This window comes from Oncorhynchus keta, chromosome 15 (genome assembly GCF_023373465.1).
Source record: "Oncorhynchus keta strain PuntledgeMale-10-30-2019 chromosome 15, Oket_V2, whole genome shotgun sequence".
Classification (NCBI taxonomy): Eukaryota; Metazoa; Chordata; class Actinopteri; order Salmoniformes; family Salmonidae; genus Oncorhynchus; species Oncorhynchus keta.
Window position 1 is genome coordinate 19,512,633 of NC_068435.1, and position 21,089 is coordinate 19,533,721.

Here is a 21,089-nt window from a genome sequence, read left to right on the forward strand (position 1 = left end):
CTCTACACTACTGAACTCTGATAAAAATTACTAATATTGTCTTGTGTGGTTGTTATTTAAGCTACATGTTTGAGAGGTCTTTTTTTATTTGGCTAGATGGCTAGCGTAGTTATGCATGGCTACAATTCCAGGCTTTTGCAGAGCTTTCCTTTTATCGTTTTTTCATCTAGATACTTACTGAAGGCCTTGTCACCCCTTTATTATGCCCCATTGATCATGTATGTACAGATACTCAGCCCCTTTTCTATTTTGTAATCGGGTGACATACTGCGGGACACTTATTTGTCCATCCTTAAGACACATTCCACGTGTTGCAGTTATTGAAGACTGCCCAAATCAGGACAGTTCCGTTTTACTGTTTGTTTATCTGTTGACCTACTTTACTGTTATGTGAAGGCCTTTTCAATTGTTTTTCATTACTCGTGCTATGGAGCCTCTCCGCATCAGTATAGGAATATTTGCTGTTTATATGCACCGAAGCTTCGCAAACGTCAACCTGCTGTCTCCATTTGCTGGGAAAGGAGACTTTGGGTTTGGGTGGGGTGGGGAGGAGGGGAGGGGAGGGGAGGGGGGGGGTGGGAGGGGGTGGGGTGGGAGGGGTGAGAGGGTAGGGGGTGGGGTGGGGTGGGAGGGGAGGGGGAGTGACCTTTTTTGGTCCTTTTTTATTATTAAATGTTTTTAATCAGTTCTCTGTTATCTTTGTAAATGCTTGGTCTGTTTTCACACCTTTTTCCTTTCAATATTTTAGATGGCTAACAATGCTAATAATAGTCATATTGGAATAGGTCAGCCTAATCCTATAAAGTTTTTATCTTGGAATACTAAGATAATGAATAAACTTGTCAAGACGTCTAGGGTCCTTTTCCCATTTGAAAATGATAAAAGCAGATTTTTACATTTACGCATTAAAGATCACTCAAGGCTACCAAACACCAGGTTCAGTCAGGTTTTCCAGTCAGACTTTAACTCCAAAGCCAGAGGGGTTGCAATTTTGATTATTAAAATACTACATTTCTCTACTACTAATGTTATTTCAGACAGTAATGGGAGATATTTAATCATAACTGGCACCATTTGGCATACACCTGTAGTATTGGTCAATGTATATGCTCCCAATTTTGATGTAGTATTTTCCAATGGGTTGCTGGGGAAAATCCCTTCTCTGAACACCCATCTTTTGATATTTGTCAGGGATCTGAATTGTGTTATTAACCCGGCGTTAGACCGCTCCAACCCCAGAACTATGTCTCCTTCTTCTATGTCAAAGTCCTTCTTAGATTTTATGGTTCAGAACGGGTGTACAGATCCTTGGAGATGTCAGAATCCCCAGGCAAAAGAGTATTCTTTCTTTTCACATGTACACCATTCTTTTTCTTGTATTGACTATTATTTTATTGATCACAAGTTACTTCCAAACGTCATCTTCTGAATATTTACCCATTGTAATTGCTGACCATGGACCTTTAGCCCTCGACAAAGTCCTATCAGGACAAACTCGTACTCCTCTCTGTTGGAGATTTAATTATCTTCTCCTGTCTGATGCAGACTTCTGTAACGTTATCTCCACTTCTATTGATCATTTTATTTGTTCAAATCAGACAAGCTCATTCTCTCTTATGGGAATCACTTAAGGCCTATCTTAGACAATAAATTATTTATTATTTTTCTAATTTAAACAAAACTTGGAAAGCTAAACTAGAAGAAGTCTCTAAAGCCATCCTTGATTTAGACCAATCTGAATGACATATTTTGTCCACTACAGATGCAGAATGGTTACAATTGCATTCACGTGGTACCTACTAAGAACATGGCTACAGGGCAAGGTGTCTGCTCGCACACCAATTAAAATGCAGTGCTGCTACCGGTCTGATTCCCCAAATTAAAGATTCCTTTCATAGCTTGATTTCTGACCCTACGGGGATCAATGATACCTTCAAATATTTATATTCCTCCCTGTATATGTCTGAATTTCCATCAGATACTCCCAATATGACTACATTTTTGGGTGAACTGGAAACTCCCACAGTTGAGGCTGAAACTGCAGATGACCTTGATTCCCCTCTCAGCCTTGAAGAAGTTATTCAGTCTATCAAGTCAATGCAAAACAGCAAGACTCCAGGGCCTGATGGGTTTCCAACTGAGTTCTTTAAGAAATGCCATACCAAGTTAGTCCCTTTACATGTATCTATGTATAATGAGTCACTTAAACGTGGCTCGGTGCCACCTACCCTAACACAGGCTTCAATAGCGCTTCTCCTTAAGGAGGGGAAAGACCCCACTTCCTGTTCTTCATTTAGGCCCCTAAGCCTCCTTAATGTGGATGTAAAGGTGCTGGAGGAGGTGATAGTGAGGCCACTGGAAGTAGTCTTACCAGGACTCATATCAGAGGAACAAACCAGCTTTATAAAGGACAGATACGTATTCGTTTTTTAATGTTCGAATGCCGTTTAACATTATGTATTATAAACATTTCTCTAACTCCCCTGAGGTGGTAATCTCCCTAGACGCAGTGAAGGGATTCGACAGAATTGAATGGGAGTACTTATTTACTGTTCTTTAAAATAATGTGGACTTGGGGACAAGTTTACATACACCTTAGTCAAATACATTTAAACTCAATTTTTCACAATTCCTGACAATTAATCATCGTAAAAATTCCCATAGCTGGTGTAACTGAGTCAGGTTTGTAGGCCTCCTTGCTCGCACACACTTTTTCAGTTCTGCCCACAAATTTTCTATAGGATTGAGGTCAGGGCTTTGTGATGGCCACTCCAATACATTGACTTTGTTGTCCTTAATTAAGCCATTCTGAAACAACTTTGGAAGTATGCGTGGGGTCATTGTCCATTTGGAAGACCCATTTGTGACCAAGCTTTAACTTCCTGACTGAGATCTTGAGATGTTGCTTCAATATATCTACATAATTTTCCAACCTCATGATGCCATCTAGTTTGTGAAGTGCAACAGTCCCTCCTGCAGCAAAGCAACCCCACCACTTGATGCTGCCACCCCCGTGCTTCACGGTTGGGATGGTGTTCTTTGGCTTGCAAGCATCCCCCCTTTTCCTCCAAACATAACGGTGGTCATCATGGCCAAACAGTTCTATTTTTGTTTCATCAGACCAGAGGACATTTCTCCAAAAAGTACGATCTTTGTCCCCATGTGCAGTTGCAAACTGTAGTCTGGCTTTTTCATGGCGGTTTTGGAGCAGTGGCTTCTTCCTTGCTGAGCGGCCTTTCAGGTTATGTCAATATAGATACGTTTGTACCTGTTTCCTCCAGCATCTTCACATGGTCCTTTGCTGTTGTTCTGGGATTGATTTGCACTTTTCGCACCAAAGTACATTCATCTCTAGGAGACAGAACACGTCTCTTTCCTGAGCGGTATGATGGCTGCGTGGTCCCATGGTGTTTATTTGCATACTACTGTTTTTACAGATGAACGTGGTACCTTCAGGCGTTTGGAAATTGCTCCCAAGGATGAACCAGACTTGTGGAGGTCTAAAATGTTCTTTCTGATGTCTTGGCTGATTTCTTTTGATTTTCCCATGATGTCAAGCAAAAAGGCACTGAATTTGAAGGTAGGCTTGAAATACATCCACAGGAACACCTCCAATTAACTGAAATTAGCCTAACAGAAGCTTCTAAAGCCATGACATAATTTTCTGGATTTTCCAAGTTGTTTAAAGGCACAGTCAACTTAGTATATGTACATTTCTGACCCACTGGAATTGTGATACAGTGAAATAATCTGTCTGTAAACAATTATTGGTGAATTTACTTGTGTAATGCAACAAGTAGATGTCCTAACTGACTTGCCAAAACTATAGTTTGTTAATATGGCTTGGGGGCAGTATTGAGTAGCTTGGATGAATAAGTTGCCCAGAGTTAGCTGCCTGCTACTCAGGCCCAGAAGCTAAGATATGCATATTATTAGTGGATTTGGATAGAAAACACTCTGAAGTTTCTAAAACTGTTTGAATGATGTCTGTGACCAGGAAGTGGGAAATCTGTAGTTTTTCAACTCTTTGCCTATCCAAGATACAGTGTAAATTTGGTCTGATTGCATTTCCTAAGGCTTCCACTAGATGTCAACAGTCTTTAGAACCTTGTTTGAGGCTTCTACTATAAAGGAGGAGAGAATGAGAGCTGATTGAGTAAGAGGTCTGCCAGAGTGCCATGAGCTCATTCAGGCGTGCTCCTGTGAGAGGTAGCTGCGTTCCATTGCATTTCTAAAGACAAAGGAGTTCTCTGGTTGAAACATTATTGAAGATTTATGTTAAAAACATCCTAAAGACTGATTCTATACATCGTTTGCCATGTTTCTACGAACTGTAATGGAATATTTTGACTTTTCGTCTGGCCTGCACATCGTGAATTTGGATTTGTGAACTAAATGCGCGAACAAAAAGGAGGTATTTGGACATAAATTATTTATTTATTGAACAAAACAAAAATGTATTGTGGAACTGGGATTCCTGGGAGTGCATTCTGATGAAGATCATCAAAGGTAAGTGAATATTTATATTGCTATTTCTGACTTCTGTTGACTCCACAACATGGCGGATATCTGTATCGCTTGTTTTTGTGTCTGAGCGCCGTACTCAGATTATTGCATGGTGAGCTTTTTCGGTAAAGCTTTTTCAAAATCTGACACAGCGGTTGCATTAAGGAGAAGTTTATCTAAAGTTCCATGCATAACACTTGTATTTTCATCAACATTTATGTATTTCTATTTCTTGTACATTTATATATTTCTGTAAATTGATGTGGCTCTGCAAAATCACCGGATGTTTTGGAAGCAAAACATTACAGAAACGTAATGCGCCAATGTAAACTGTGATTTTCGGATATAAATATGAACTTTATCGAACAAAACATACATGAAGTCCTATGAGTGTCATCTGATGAAGATCATCAAAGGTTAGTGATTAATTTTATCTCTATTTCTGCTTTTTGTGACTCCTCTCTTTGGCTGGAAAAATGGCTGTGTTTTTCTGTGACTAGGTACTGACCAAACATAATCGTTTGGTGTGCTTTCGTCTTAAAGTCTTTTTGAAATCGGACACTGTAGTGGGATTAACAACAAGTTTATCTTTAAAATGGTGTAAAATACTTGTATGTTTGAGGAATTGTAATTGAGATTTATATTGTTTGAATTTGGCGCCCTGCACTTTCACTGGCTGTTGTCAAATCGATCCCGTTAGCGGGATCTAAGCCATAAGAAGTTTCCTTCCAAGACTTACATTACTAGTCAAAAGTTTGGACACACCTACTCATTCAAGGGTTTTTCTTTATTTGTACTATTTTCTACATTGTATAATAAAATAGAAGACCTCAAAACTATGAAATAACATATATGGAATCATGTAGTAACCAAAAAAGTGTTAAACAAATCAAAATGTTATATTTGAGATTCTTCAAAGTAGCCACCCTTTGCCTTGTTTTTTTTCTAGTTGTCCCAACCTAGCATCTAAATACTATTTGCCTCCATCTCACTTTTTCTGTTACCTTCAAATTAGGCATTGTGTCTCCTTTTAATTTGCTGGCTTCCCTGCTCCACCCCCTTGCCAACCCTGGGATGGTTTATTGACTCTGACCTTGACAGAAAGCAGTAATTTCTCAGCTCTATCTGTGTATTATGTCATTAAACAAACACTCCACCAACAAAACTAAATCTGCTTGGGAATGGTAAATGGGTGTTGAATTGACACAGGAGTGGTGGAATGAGGCGATTGATAGAGTACACTCCACGACATCTTGTGCTCATCTTGGTCTCATAAAATTTAAGGTTTTAAATAGAGTGCATTTTTCCAAATCCAGATTGTCTGAAATAATGTACATTTTGTAAATCTTGAATAATAATACATTTAAAAAAATAACCATTGTCGTCTCGAGCCATGAAGATTCAATAGCACATTGAAGCCAAATGACCTTCAGTTAAACTGGCGTATCATAGAAAGGTTAGCTGACAAAGTCACGAAAAACAATGTGCTTGAATGGGGCAGAAGTCTGTGTTTTGTTATGATTCTGAATGGCTAGAGAGCTAGTAACTACGACAAGAAGCTGCTATGTGGGAAATCTTAGGTGGCTCGTTTAAGCTAGTTTTATCTTGTTCTTGAAATCATGTCTTGTTTTGACTGTTGTCACATCTATGCTAATATGGCTCAAATTCACTAGCTAGCTAACCAACAGCTGTAACAATGTATTTGAGAGTCCACAAGTGGTCATTGTGTAAATGTATTTGTTTTCAATAAACTTTAGAGGCGAAATATAGTTTACATGACAATCTAAGCCAACCCTGTGTGTTTTGCAGTACAGTTGCTAAACAACCACCCCATCTATGGAGACACGCAGTTTGAGCTACTCTAGGAAGTGACTTAGCAGGCTAACTCAGTGCTGCCCCCTCTCATTGAGTAACTCAAGTTGAAGGTCGACCGGGGTACTGCAGGCTGCCATTAGCAACTAAATTATCTTTATAACCAATGTCTAGTGTGAATTACACCATTCAGGGGTCTCTATTTGGGAAGAAAAACATTTGGGGGGCCTAAAAACAAAGACACAATTTAAACGAGAGGTTGACCGATTATGATTTTTCAATGCCGATACCGATTATTGGAGGACCAAAAAAGCCGATACCGATTAAATCAACCTATTTTTATTTGTAATAATGACAATTACAACAATACTGAATGAACACTTATTTTAATTTAATATAATACCTCAATAAAATCAAAGTAAATAATGAAACATGTTCAATTTGGTTTAAATAATGCAAAAACAAAGTGTTGGAGAACAAAGTAAAAGTGCAATATAAGCTATGTTAGAAAGCTAAAGTTTCAGTTCCTTGCTCAGAACATGAGAACATATGAAAGATGGTGGTTCCTTTTAACATGAGTCTTCAATATTCCCAAGTAAGAAGTTGTAGGTTGTAGTTATTATAAGAATTATAGGACTATTTCCCTCTATACCATTTGTATATAATTAACCTTTGACTATTAGATGTTCTTATAGGCACTTTAGTATTGCCAGTGTAACAGTATAGCTTCCGTCCCTCTCCTCGCTCCTCCCTGGGCTCGAACCAGCAACACAACGACAACAGCCACCATCGAAGCAGCGTTACCCATGCAGAGCAAGGGGAACAACTTCTAGAAGGCTCAGAGCGAGTGACTGTTGTTATGAAAACTTGAAATCGGCCCTAATTAATCAGCCATTCCGATTAATCGGTCGACCTCTAATTTAAACGGTCAAAATGAATTACCTTTTAATGTGGCATGAACACAATCAGTCATGATAAAATAATTCCGGCATCCAAACTGCATGCATACTCGCGCCATTTGATGAATGGAAATAGGCATCCGTTACAAAACACCACAATGTGTTCCTAATGACATTCAGTGATTGTCATTGATTGATGTGTCTTGCTGACAAGTTGACCTTTTTGCAGCCTGAAAAGTCTGGACACCTGAAATGGGGCTGAAGCTATCCCGGGAAAACTGGGATGGTCACCCTAACACACTGTCAACTTACTAGACTAGGCTACAATGTGCATTACCATGAACTTCAAATAGGCCAATCAGTAGCCAGTGATGTGGTGGTAAATCAAATTGGTAGATTGCCAGTCTCAGTAAAAAAAAGTGTGATGTTTACCCTCCACTAGGCCTACACCGCTTCCGGTAGCCTAGCCTCTCAGCTGCGCGACAGGTGATATCCCGCCCGAACTATGTATTCCATGGGCTCTCCAACCCTGTTCCTGCAACTACCCAGTGCTTAATTTGGGAAACCAAGTGATATCTGTTTGGGGACATAGATAGTAACAGGTTTTTGCAACCAAACATATTTCGCTAAACTGTTGACAGCCCGTCTGCACGCTCAAGAAAGGAATAAAGGAGAGAGAGGAGGAGATGGAAACGCATGGTGGTGAGATGAGCTATTCTGTATAGCTCAAGGTAATGTGTCACCCAGTTAATTATGAAAAATCCCTATTATTAGACTACTCAAAATCAAATACAAATTCACTATAATCTTCTAACCGAAAGAGTCACCTTATAGGTCTACTGTCATTAAAGTATAGCCTACTTGTTTGATGGATTGGATGCGCATTAGTGCCTAGCTATTGTCTAGTGATATTGTTGACCATCATCAGCTGATTCAGGAAAGAAAAATATTGATTGAAAATAATAAAGTGAAATAAACGGTGTACTACTTCTGGCCAGAGATGGCACAGAGAACACCAGTACTCACACACACCTGGAAAACGCACCTGGAAAACAAAGCAGCTGACTGACAAAAGTAAACAATGATAAATCAACTGATAAATCTAATGCATTGCAATAAAGGCATTTTTTTGATCAAGGACGCATGGCAAACAAATGGTTGAAATTGGGAAGTAGAAAGGAACATCTATGCTTAAAGAAGCTCAGCTGAGACCGAAATTCAGCAATACTGAGTAGACAGCTCTGCCACATAGAGATAAATGGTTTAAACCATGATGGAGAGGTGGGGGTGTTTGTTTCATTTGGAAGCCTTTATTTTCATATTTAACACTGAAAAACATATTTAACACTACATTTCAAACAAATAGGCGAATGGTTAAATTAGCATTATTTAGAGACCCACCAAAAGTTGGACTTGTTACATTTAGGAGAGTTGGCTGTATCGTAATTCGCACCTTGCTTATAATTTATTCTGTGTGCAATTTAAAAAAGAATCGGTTGAAGGACATACATTGGGTGAATTATAAGCAATTATTGGTAACATGATTGTCTTTCAAACTTTTTTTTATTAGCATGAAAATGTACCAAATTTTTCCATTAATTTTAATCGGGGATCCTGCTAACATTGCCAGCAGTACCACGGACGGCCTTGAACTTCAGTGGCTTCCATGAGAGGGGGCAGTCGTTTTCCGCTGACGCACACACAGATACACACACAAATATGCATGCATTGCACACATTATCCAAGCCATTATCATTCAGACACTGGCCCAAAGAGTTGAGTTATTACAGGTATTTATTTTCTCTCTCCAATTGATTTATTGTAGGTGTGTTTCTCCGTTGAGTGTTCTGCAGATACTACTGTGGCTATGTAGTTAAATAGATATAGCTCCGCAGCCTCAAGCACCAACACACTGACCCAGTTCAACCTTCAGTCTCAACAGGTACAATTTGGAATAAATACACACCTGTGGTGTGTGTGTGTGTGTGTGTGTGTGTGTGTGTGTGTGTGTGTGTGTGTGTGTGTGTGTGTGTGTGTGTGTGTGTGTGTGTGTGTGTGTGTGTGTGTGTGTGTGTGTGTGTGTGTGTGTGTGTGTGTCTTTTTCTGTAGTTCCTACAAGGGAACTACAAAATGTAATTCAGATTTCCAAGTGGGTCAAACCATTTAAAGAAACATAAATAAAATCTCCAGATTGGATCATACTTTCTCAATGACGTCATTCACATTTTTCTCAGAGACTGCATCTGAGCGTCAATGAGTGGGTTCAATTTCAAAATATGACATACTGGTCTTAGAAAACGAATAGCATTTTCATTTCCTATCAAATGTTACAGGAAATATATTAAGGGAAGTCTCCGGAGCGAATAAAATAGCCGTTCTCGTGTGCGTAATTTCAAGAGGAACCACCGCAGCAAGGGACCTTTTAAGGACCTTGAGCCCTTACAACGACTTGATGCGCAAAGTAGAATAGGATGCATAACCACCTGTACCTCTTCTCCTCACAAGTTTTTGTGTGTAAATAAAAGATGCCAAGAGAGACGTATACTATAGGTCAATGTCACTACATTGACAATTATTTCATCTTTGGGATAGAAACATTTTGCAGCTTATCCAGAAAATACAATATGATGCCGATATATATATATATACCGTATAGAAATAACCAAATGATTTGCCCTTGAAATGATTTGCCCTTGAGCATGAACACATGACTGAAGTTAAATGTATATTAAATGTTATTCGATTGATACATGATGAAAACAAAATGATTTGACCCATTGTTCTCGTCTTCACCGGGGAAAGACAGGATACCAGCGTCAGTAATAGGCATGATGGACTCGAGGTAGAAACAGGTTGCCACGGGCTCATTCATAGCTTACTCACATTTCCCTTCTCTGGCAGTTCGGTTCCTCCGGTGTGCTTCTCCTCTTCGAGGCTACGGTCCCTAACTGTCAGCTGCGCCCCTCCATCTTTCGTGTAACAGAGTGAATCAAAGTGAAGACTATTTTCGCGCGTTCTGCGCATAAACTCCAACTTCAAAGCTTGAGTTTTCCCCCTTGATCAGTTTTCATTTAATCCATAAGCAGAGGCACTCTCCTATCTCATTCACTCTTCTCCGCGGGTAAACGTGATAACCGGTGGCCTGTTGCTGGTGCTTTGACTGGTTGGCGCGAATAGCTGTGTGCACCCACGCTGCACACGCAGCACCCCAAACTTCTGCGTTTATCCGCGTCGATGCGCATGCCTTTAGACAGCAGCTGCATCTGAAGCCTATGAGCGACAACAGAGCTATCCGGTCGAATGTGTTTGACTGTGACTGTTATTTTTGGCATAAATTAGTATTCTATAAATAAAGCTGCAATGGGCTAGTCTCTTTCCCGCAGGGCTCGAGTTGGGTACCATATGTCCATGATGCAATGCGGTTCCGTCTGTGTCAAGCGTTTCCCATTTACCGGGAGCTGGTGGTGCGTTCTTCTTAATTCGCCCGCGCCATTCGAATTGTCTGCAAATAGATAGAACGGCATGGAGGGAATATCATTGTCTGGCTGTCTGTCTGTGGCCATCTGTGTGTCTGTCTGCAACCTGCAACCGCGTAGACTCAACACTCAACTTCACACACAGCCTCACATACAGCCTGCCTGCCTACACACAAACAGCTTTCCCGTGCAATCTCACAATCATTAAGCCTAAAAAAAACTTTATATTTTTCTGCATAGGTTATCTAAGCTAAGCAGTGGCGATTTTAGCATGTAAATCTTGGTTGCGCAAAAAATATATATATATTTTTAGACACAACACTAAACAATACATTAATTGCACCAGCGGCGATTTTAACATGTACATCTTGGTGGGGCAGACTCAAAGATGCATGCCAACAAAGACACAACACTAAACAATACATTAATTGCACTATAACAGCGATAAGCGGTGCCCACAAACTGCTAGGGCCTACATAAACTGTCCCAACAGCAGATAATTTCTTTCCAGCACAATGGAGTGAATCTTTACCACTGCTACACCTGGCTATTGATTAAGACATTAATGAGCGAGCGACGACGGACGTAGTCAATATAACTATGTGTTCAGCACTTTTGAAATGTACAGTGACAGAATGCTGAACATGGGCTGCTCTTACAGTATTTCCCCTGTACACCAAGTCAGAACTGTAGGAAAAATAAAGGGGACATTTAAGCAGACAATGAAACCTCTTACAATATTAGATCAGGACATTTCTCAAAAACAGGTTATAGGCTACATGTGCAGCACCACCGAGTCAGAACAGTAATGTTAGGTGAAATTAACAGGTGAAAATAGACAAAATGATTAGGTTGAGGCACATGGGCTACTAACAGCTTACTACACAACATACAGCTAGTGTTACTTTCTTAGCTACGGTATACAGATCTATATACAGATGCAGCGTGTGGCAGCGTGGTAAGTGTCCATAATGTTTTTAATAAAGACAAATGAACACTTGAACAAAAACAATACCATGTGGCGACAATCACACGGAAACAAACACCCACAAACCAACAGTGAAATCCAGGCTACCTAAGTATGATTCTCAATCAGAGAAAACTAACGACACCTGCCTCTGATTGAGAACCATACTAGGCCGAAACAGAAACCAAACATAGAAAAACAAACATAGACTACCCACCCCAACTCACGCCCTGACCATACTAAATAAAGACAAAACAATGGAAATAAAGGTCAGAACGTGACATATACACACACTACTGTTCAAAAGGTCACTTTTAAATGTACTTGATTTTGAAAGAAAAGCACATTTTTTGTTTGTTAAAATATCAAATTGATCAGAAATACAGTGTAGACATTGTTAATGTTGTAATTGACTATTGTAGACATTAATGAGCGAGGTAGGACGGACGTAGTCAATAACTATTTGGTCAGCACTTTTGAAATGTACAGCGACAGAATTTAGAACATGGGCCGTTCTTACAGTATTCTCCCTGTACACCAAGTCAGAACCGTATGATAAATAAAGGGGGCACATAAGCAGACAATGAAAGCTCTTACAATATTCAATGATTACATTTCTCTAAAACAGGCTATAGGCTACATGTGCAGAACCAAGTCAGAACAGTAGGTCCTAAGTTATGAGGGGGAAAGGGACCAAATTATTAGGGTGAGGCAAATGGGCTATTAACAGCTTACTAAACAACTTACACTTAATATTACTTTCTTAGCTGAAGTATATGTACAGTGCATTTGGAAAGTATTCAGTCCCCTTGACTTTTTCCACATTTTGTTAGGTTTGTTATGTTATTCTAAAATGTATTAAATGTTGCTGTTTTTTCTCAGTCTACACCCAATACCCCATAATGACAAAGCAAAAACAGGCTTTTAGACATTTGTATTTAAAAAAAGATGCAAATATCACATTTACATAAGTATTCAGACCATTTACTCAGTACTTTGTTGAAGCACCTTTGGTAGCGATTGAAACCTTGAGTCTTCTTGGGTATGACACTACAAGCTTGGCACACCTGTATTTGGGGAGTTCCCTGGCATATTACGTAATTTATGCAGCAGCATACAAGTCATTTTGGGACCTTGTTTTGCTGTGCTCACTTGAACAGGAAGGTGGTGCGGCGGTCCTTGTGGGAAAATGTTGTCATCAAAGTCTGGCATTCTTTGGATTTATGGTGCTTTCAAGACAACTGGGAACTCGTACAAAAAAACAGGGTAGAATCATGACGTCAGATATCTTCAGGTCGGAGCTCTAGAAAGTGGCTTGAGTTCCCAACTTGGAATTCCGAGTTGGATGACCGTTCAAAACATATTTTCCCAGTCGAAGCTCATTTTTTTTCAGAGTTCCCAGTTGTATTGAACTCACTGAAGTCTGAGATATCCCAGTTCTGAATTTCCAGTTATTTTGAACTTGGCAGAAGTCATGCTGGATTGACAGCATGGCCAATGTATTCAACCTTTTCTGACCCATGTGGTGTTGAATGTTTATCCTTTTAAGCTTGGAAAAGAGACCCTTAAACCCAGACTTGGACCACACACCCTCTCCACTGAATAGCAGGCTAGTGATTTATTTGCAAGGCTTGCAGTTGGCCACTGATTCCTTCCAAACCACTCATTGTTGAATTTTCGATTTCCAACTTGTTGTGTAATGTTTATGTCCAGTGGCCGATGAGCACCAATACGTTTCATCATTAAATTGTCTTCATATAAAAATGATTGAAAAGGATTTTCCGTAGATTGTTGACGTGATTCATGCTGATGACTGCTTGTTTAGCCTACTAGCAAAGGTTTTCAAAGTATGATGTTGACATCATCAGTCCAATAAAAGCTACTGTAGACATAACGTAATTTGATGCCATTTTATTTGTATGTGGCCAATGACCTTCGGCCTTTTTTAACTCAATTATTATTTTTTTTATTGTTTGCAAACTGCTGTGTGACACATATTAATGCATAAATAACATGCTGTTATTTTGCATGTTATTTTTGCATTCATGTGTTTCCAGCGACAATAGTCATTTACAACATTAACAGTGCATTCGGAAAGTATTCAGACACCTTGACTTTTTCCCCATTTTGTTACATTACAGCCTTATTCTGAAATGGATTAAAGCGTTTTTCCCCCTCATCAATCTACACACAATATCCCATAATGACAAAGCAAAAAAATAGCTAATAGATATTTTTGGAAATTTATAAAGTACTCAGTACTTCGAGTATTCAAAGGAAAATACCATACTAACCGTTATACTAATGAAAAGCCAGTTATTTAGACCATGATTTTATTCAAATTGCCTAGTGTTATTAATATTCATGCCTATTGTTCATAATGATAGCCCTTGCAGGTAAAATGCTACTTTCAATTTGTTATTGCATCAGGAGGCTATCGATTTCATACCTGTCAGTCCCACTGGACTCCAGATGGCACGCACCCACAGCTGTCTAAACAGCACCCACTGTGTGATACTACCGCAGTCAACTCTGGACTATGAATGAAATTAATTTTTAACGAGGCTGCTCGAAGCAATTTCCTCTCCTGGATGTATATTCAGTTCGGCTAATGAATGGGTTGCAGTGATTATGATGATGGGGTAATCGAGAGGCTGAAAATGGGAATAAATCAATAGGTGAACATTTATGTTTGAATATTTTCCTTCGGGCAGGACTGGGACAATTTGGCCTGACTGACTGGGAGGTAAATAAACTTGAACTTGGCCGCTGACGGGATGTTTGTAAGCACGCAAATCAAACAGCAAAACACCGCTTTTACGCAGTAAGGAGAGAGTTAGTGAGTGTGTGTGTGTGTGTGAGAGAAAGAGAGGGAGTGTGTGCGTGCGTGGGAGGGAAAATTATTTGAAAGTGGTGCTGTATATGGTTAGCACACTTGAATGACTATAAAAATTGTAGATTAGAACATTATTTTGTTAGTGATAAAAACAATATATCGAAGAGAAATTGGTACAATAGAATCATTGAGCTTCAGGCCAACCAATTATGCCTAAATCCTACGAGCTTGACAGCCATGGGAGAATTCCAATGGCTTGATTGATCAGCTGTGCACCCTAGATAAATAGATGTTATCGTTTCACAATAATAAAACATTAACTCCGGTAGGAGTAGGTAGCCTAGTCAACATATTATCTTCTTAACGTTATATGACATTTATGTTAATAAGTCATTGTCATAGAACGAGAGAGAGCAAGCGAGGGAAAGAGAAATTTAATTAACGACAGGGGACAGATGAAAGAAGAACAGCAGTTCGGTGATATTCGTTCACGTGACCCTTTGGATTATAGAAACAGGAAAATTCAGCGCGCGCTGTGATTTGATAATGCGCGTTCTTCACGCTATGAAGGATGATAACGTGGAAAATTAAAGGGCGCGAGGACTATAGAGGGGACACAACGCACTTCAGATGTGCAGAAAGTAATTCGGAGTGGTTTTATTACCGACTGAAGACAGTAAACATTACGTTTTTTTAATGGACCACATTAATGGACATCAGACGCAGCCGAGAGGGGCATGGCGTTAAGCAGTGAGTAGGCTATTCAAAGAGTGACTGATGGAAAATATTAAACTATAATGAGCTAGGCCTATCTAGTATCATATTTTCATACCTTATGTGCAGTGTGTTGAGTCATTTAGGGGTTGATTCAGTGTCTGACTGTCATAGCACCTTGAGGATGAATACATTCATAAATGAGTTGACTATGTTATGTATGTGTCCAGGACTTCTGCTGCTGTGCATGGTAGCCTCTGAGGTGTGGAATGCTGAAACCAGGCCCATAGACTTTGTGTGTGACAGAGAGTCCAGGAGGGACATGAACACTGTGGCAGAGATGGCGGCTGCTCTGGTAAACCTATATGTTTTTAACAATCTGCCCAGTGGTGTAGTGGTGCCTGGATAAGTGGGTATACTCAAATGTTGCCCCAAACAGCCCGAAGGAAAGGTGCCTTGTGTGAAATTATGACAAACAGTTACATACACTCTGAATGACACATTTTTTCATGTTTTTGCTCAGTCACACTTTTTTAATAGATAGACAATTAAATTGGACCTTCTAAGTACACAATAATTCTTAAACCACGTGAGGAGACCACTTTTGAGGTCTGGGAAAAACTTTTACATTTGTATTTTTGAGTGTAGTTACCCTTTATTACAACTGTGCAGTTAGCAGTGTTTCTGTAGCACACATGAGAAGGAGTTTGCAAAACAAATAGCCACTGGATTGATGTAAGTAATCATGATATTATTCTGCCAGACAGGCATAGGCTAGTTAACATTTAATTGAGAAGGTTTTTGGGGAAGCCTTTACATCTACCAGAAGACGTACAGGTCTATCATTAGCATCACTATATGTTTCCTGTTCCTTAATTGTTTGAGACCTGGATGTTTTACTTGATATTATGAGGAATGTCTTACCATTCAAAGTAGCCTAGCCAAAATCCCACCGTGGAAACGTGGAGGCAATTATTTAATGAAGACTTCATATGCGCTCTCCTGTTGGTTTTCAATGTTCCTTTCATTGTCAAGCAGCCAAAGGCATTATCCTAGTCATATTAGCAACCCATGATGGTTGTTGCATCTTTAGATCTCCCCTCTTTATACATTTCTAATGGATATTTCCATCTCTTTCCATGAAACTGTTTGCATGTGCAGTGCACTTTTTAGAATGGGTTTTCTCAATTGCATTTTGAACATTAACGTGTAGGCTTACCACCGTGTGCACATTGCTGCGCTTAAAGTGTGAATAAATAATTATCCGTTTATCAATATTCTAAGCTAAACATTTTGATCTGTTCCATCAGCCTTATAAATTGATATTGCGTATACCTCCACTACACTACTTTACATTTACATTTAAGTCATTTAGCAGACGCTCTTATCCAGAGCGACTTACTTTGATACGCATCATGGGGATTAAGAAGTAAACCTATGCAATGCCCACAAAAAAGGTGGTATATGGCATATACCTGCGTATACTCTCCTCTACACCACTGAATCTGGCCTGCCTGCCTGCCTGTCTGTCTCTTTTAATGTCTGTGTGCTTCTCTCCTGTCTTCAGGCTGATTGTGACGCCTTGAAGATGCTCCCGTCCCCCATTCAGCTCCCCTGCATCAAGGTTCACAAGGCTTCCTGGGAAAGGAAATCAGTACGCTATCAAATACTTCAACTTCTGCTTCTCAATGCAGATGATTTGTTTTCCTCTGTTCAGTAACATCCAATCGTGGTAATAATAATGTTTGTATCTCTCTCTCTCTCGTGTGTGTGTGTGTTTTTCTTCCAGGCCCAGGAGAAGAAGGGGGACATAGCTGCAACTCTGAGGGCTTTGTCTAGGAGTGTGAGTGTGGTTAAGACTCTGAGCCAGCCTGGCTGTGCCGCAACTCTGCTGGAGAGACTGGAGCACACTGTCAACAACTACCTACACATAATCACACACCTGGACATCAGGGTAAGGGATAATAAGAAATACACACATACATACACACACTATAGGTTGCTGAGAATAAAATCTGCACACCTCCCCCCAAATCACTTTGGCAAAACATTGCAGCAGCCCCACCACCAAACTACTTCCCACGGCTATGTCTTGCTTAGATTACTTATTGGCCACTTGTTTGTGTGCAGTGAGCGTAGGCATTTCAGTGTTGCTAAGTCTCAAGATAACTGAACTAAATGACTAGCACTCACTTCTGTCACCATGAAGGGCTAGTCAAGGATCATATCGCCGCCACCTTACCGGCCACCCTAGACCCACTTTGGTTTGCATACCGCCCCAACAGGTCCACTGATGACGTAATCGCCATCACACTGCATACTGCCCTATCCCATCTGGACAAGAGGAATACCTATGTAAGAATGCTGTCCATTGAATACAGCTCAGCATTCAACACCATAGTACCCTCCAAGCTCATCAACAAGTTGGAGGCCCTGGGTCTCAACCACGCCCTGGGCAATTGGGTCCTGGACTTTCTGACTGGCAGCCCCCAGGTGGTGAAGGTAGGAAACAACATCTCCATTTCTCTGACCCTCAACACTGGGGCCCCACAAGGGTGTGTGCTTAGCCCTCTCCTGTACTCTCTGTTCACCCACGACTGCGTGGCCATGCACACCTCCAACACAATCATAGGTTTGCAGATGATACAACATTAGTGGGCCTGATCACCAACAACGACGAGACAGCCTACAGGGAGGAGGTGAGGGCACTCGGAGGGTGATGTCAGGAAAACAACCTCTCACTCAACGTCAACAAAACAAAGGGAGTTGATCGTGGACTTCAGGAAACAGCAGAGGGAGAACCCCCCCCTATCCACATGGAAGGGACAGCAGTGGAGAAGCTGGAGAGTTTTAAGTTCCTGAGCGTATACATCACAGACAAATTGAAATGGTTCACCCACACAGACAGTGTGGTGAAGAAGGTGCAGTGGCACCTCTTCAACCTCAGGAGGCTGAAGAAATTTGGCTTGTCACTCAAAACCCTGACAAACTTTTACAGATGCACAATCGAAAGCATCCTGTCGGGCTGTATCACAGCCTGGTACGGCAACTGCACCGCCCTCAACTGCAAGGCTCTCCAGAGGGTGGTGCGGACTACACAACGCATCACCAGGGGCAGACTACCTGCCCTCCATGACACCTACAGCACCCGATGTCACAGGAAGGCAAAAAAGATCATCAAGGACAACAACCACCCAACCACTGCCTATTCACACCGCTACCATCCAGAAGGCAGGGTCAGTACAGGTGCATCAAAGCTGGGACCGAAGAGATTGAAAAACAGCTTCTATCTCAAGGCCATCAGACTGCTAAACAGCAATCACTAACTCAGAGGCTGCTGCCTACATTGAGACCCAATCACTGGCCACTTTAACAAATGGATCACTAGTCACTTTAAACAATGCCACTTTAATAATGCTTACATATCTTACATGACTATCACATGAATATACTGTATTTTATACCATCTATTGCACCTTGCCTATGCCGCTCGGCCATCGCTCATCAATATACTTATATGTACATATTCTCATTCACCCCTTTCAGATTTGTGTGTATTAGGTAGTTGTTGGGGAATTGTTAAATATTACTGCACTGTCGGAACTACAAGCATTTTGCCACACTCGCATTAACATCTGCTACGCATGTGTATGTGACCAATAACATTTGATTTGATTTGACGTCACTTTCATTTCCATATGAAAATGGAGTATCCTGTCTTCTTCCAGTAATCCCTCATTGACTCCCTCTCATTTCAAACATAGCTGTGACCCCAATGAACCCTAGTCTTCCTTTGCCAGGAAGATTAGCAGATCGCAGAGCATACCTTCCCCATGACAGAGACACAGCCATCCAGGCTACGCATGGAGAAATTATGCAAGGGACATGCCATTCACTAGCACCATTTGTAGTTAAAAGACTGGCTAGAGATGAGCAAAACAGAACAGTGAAATTGCAATAGTTTCTTTCCAATTGTCATTCAGTGTTTCTCGAGTGTGTCTCATTATCAGACAATGTCAACAACATGCTTTCATGTGTATGATCATTTCAATGCAGAAGACTACAGCTCTCAATCAACATGCATAGTTAAAGTGAATTGCTTTTGTAATGGAAACCATGAGCATATTTAGTCATGTGTAATGTCATATCTTTGTTATACTGACTCTCTCTCTCTCCCTCAATTCTCCCCTTTTCTCTTCCCCCTGTTGCTCTCTTCCTCTCTTTCCATCCTACCCATCCCCCACCTTCTCGCTCTTCCCCTTGGTCCTAAAGGGGTCAGTGGAGAGCCCGTTGTTTTCATGTACCGCTGAGAGTACCCACAGCCTGAGCACGGTTCTGTGGACTTTCAGCAGACTGATCACTGGAAAGATGGAATGGCTTATGGCTGACCTGACCCATGGGTGCCCCTGAAGAGGAAGGAGGGGAGGGAGCTACTTCAGAGTATTGAGACGCACCCAGATAAGTGAGGAGGCTAGGGAGCTGCTGTAGAGTATTGTCATGCACCCAGAGAGGAGAGGCAATGTGGAGAAGGGAGGTGCTCAGAGGGGAAATGACAGCCTGAAAGCTGTCACTCACGAAGCAGACCTTTCTCTGGTTGGTTACACATTAGAGACAGTAAAGACTTGTAATGAAACATGGAGATACGTCACCCTCTGCTGGTCATTATTTGGAACGACAGCTCACTGTTTCCGGCATTCAGCTTAGACTGACTGCATGCTGTTTCTGCAGTAAAACCAGGACAAAAGGAATAAAAATGTACATGCTACATATTAGAGACAATTGACCCAATTGATGGCTTGCATTTCATGGCACCTACCAACAGAGCACTTGGAACACATGTCAAGCATTTGGATGCAATCAGTCCACTCTTAGTATTTTTTATTTATTGTTCACTGTACATTACATTAGTTTTATAACTGTATTTTTTTTATTAATTCATTAATCAGGCTATATAAATATGGTTATATTTGTATGTCATTATTACAATTAAATCCTCAAAGGAAATTGTAACTGTCCTCAAAATGTCAAATTATACACGTTATAATTAAACTTTTCTGAAAGTAATACAAATATTGTCTGAAACCAATTAGCTGTGTCAACAGTTTTGGGGTCACGAGGTCAAGGAGGAAGTATAACTGATTGGATTAACAAGCTAAACATTACAAATGGCGCACAGTCAAAAAAAGATTGAGTGATATAATGGAGAATCTCAATTGTATACTCCTCATGTCCTCACTCCTTGCCGCCTCCTCATCCATTGGATGAGAAAGCCAGAGGTCCCACCCCTTTCACATTATCCTCCAATGGGTATACAATTGACATTCTCTCATTGTAGCCTCCATCCATTTATGAAACTCCAATTGACCGAGAATACAGGTGGTTGTAAACTACCCAGAAAGAGGATACAGGTGGAGGTTGTAAACTCCTCAGAAAGAGGATACAGGTGGAGGTTGTAAACTACTCAGAAAGATGAAACAGGTGAAGGTTGTAAACTACTCAGAAATAAATCTCAAACTTATGTCTAGGCCTACACATTACATGTATCTGTAATAATAGCTCAAACTTAAGTTTAGTTTCTTTGACTTAAAGGAGGTGGCTAGTCTTGCAAATGTCTTTTGTGTGATGAGTATATTATGTTTGTCAAAAGCATATGTATTAGCCCAGAAAAATAATCAACCCTTTATTAGTAGTTGTGGGGCAACTTTTACTTGCTTTGCATCCATACTCTAACTATAATCAACCAGACATGATCAGTCGAGCTCTGGGGCCAGTCTGGACGCAGCATTGGCATCACGTTCTTTATATGACAACGTGTGTGGCAGTGCCCTGTATGTGCTAGGCCTAGTCAAAGCCATCATCGACCCACCCCCCGCCGTGCG

General features: G+C 40.6%; 2 protein-coding genes across 2 annotated transcripts in view; one reads left to right on the top strand and one right to left on the bottom strand.

Moving 5' to 3' along the window:
• LOC118375248 (chloride channel protein 2-like) overlaps positions 1-10,696 on the bottom strand; it is a 118,754-nt gene extending 108,058 nt beyond the window's left edge. Inside the window, 1 exon segment of the mRNA XM_052463588.1 lies at positions 10,101-10,696. Coding sequence (XP_052319548.1) covers positions 10,101-10,241 — 141 coding nt within the window. The 5' untranslated portion in view covers positions 10,242-10,696.
• Positions 10,697-14,805: 4,109 nt separating this feature from the next.
• LOC118375251 (uncharacterized) lies at positions 14,806-20,293 on the top strand. The gene is made up of 5 exons (XM_035761765.2): positions 14,806-15,246; positions 15,441-15,565; positions 16,778-16,864; positions 17,000-17,164; positions 19,483-20,293. Exons 1-5 carry the CDS (start codon positions 15,234-15,236, stop codon positions 19,618-19,620), a joined length of 528 nt encoding a protein of 175 aa, XP_035617658.1. The 5' UTR covers positions 14,806-15,233; the 3' UTR covers positions 19,621-20,293.
• Positions 20,294-21,089: the final 796 nt, after the last annotated feature.

Excerpts from the sequence above, each read along its gene's own strand:
- LOC118375251 (XM_035761765.2), top strand. Across the intron at positions 15,566-16,777 it reads CAGAGATGGCGGCTGCTCTG|GCTGATTGTGACGCCTTGAA; the intron begins GTAAACCTATAT and ends TCCTGTCTTCAG. Across the intron at positions 17,165-19,482 it reads TCACACACCTGGACATCAGG|GGGTCAGTGGAGAGCCCGTT; the intron begins GTAAGGGATAAT and ends TTGGTCCTAAAG.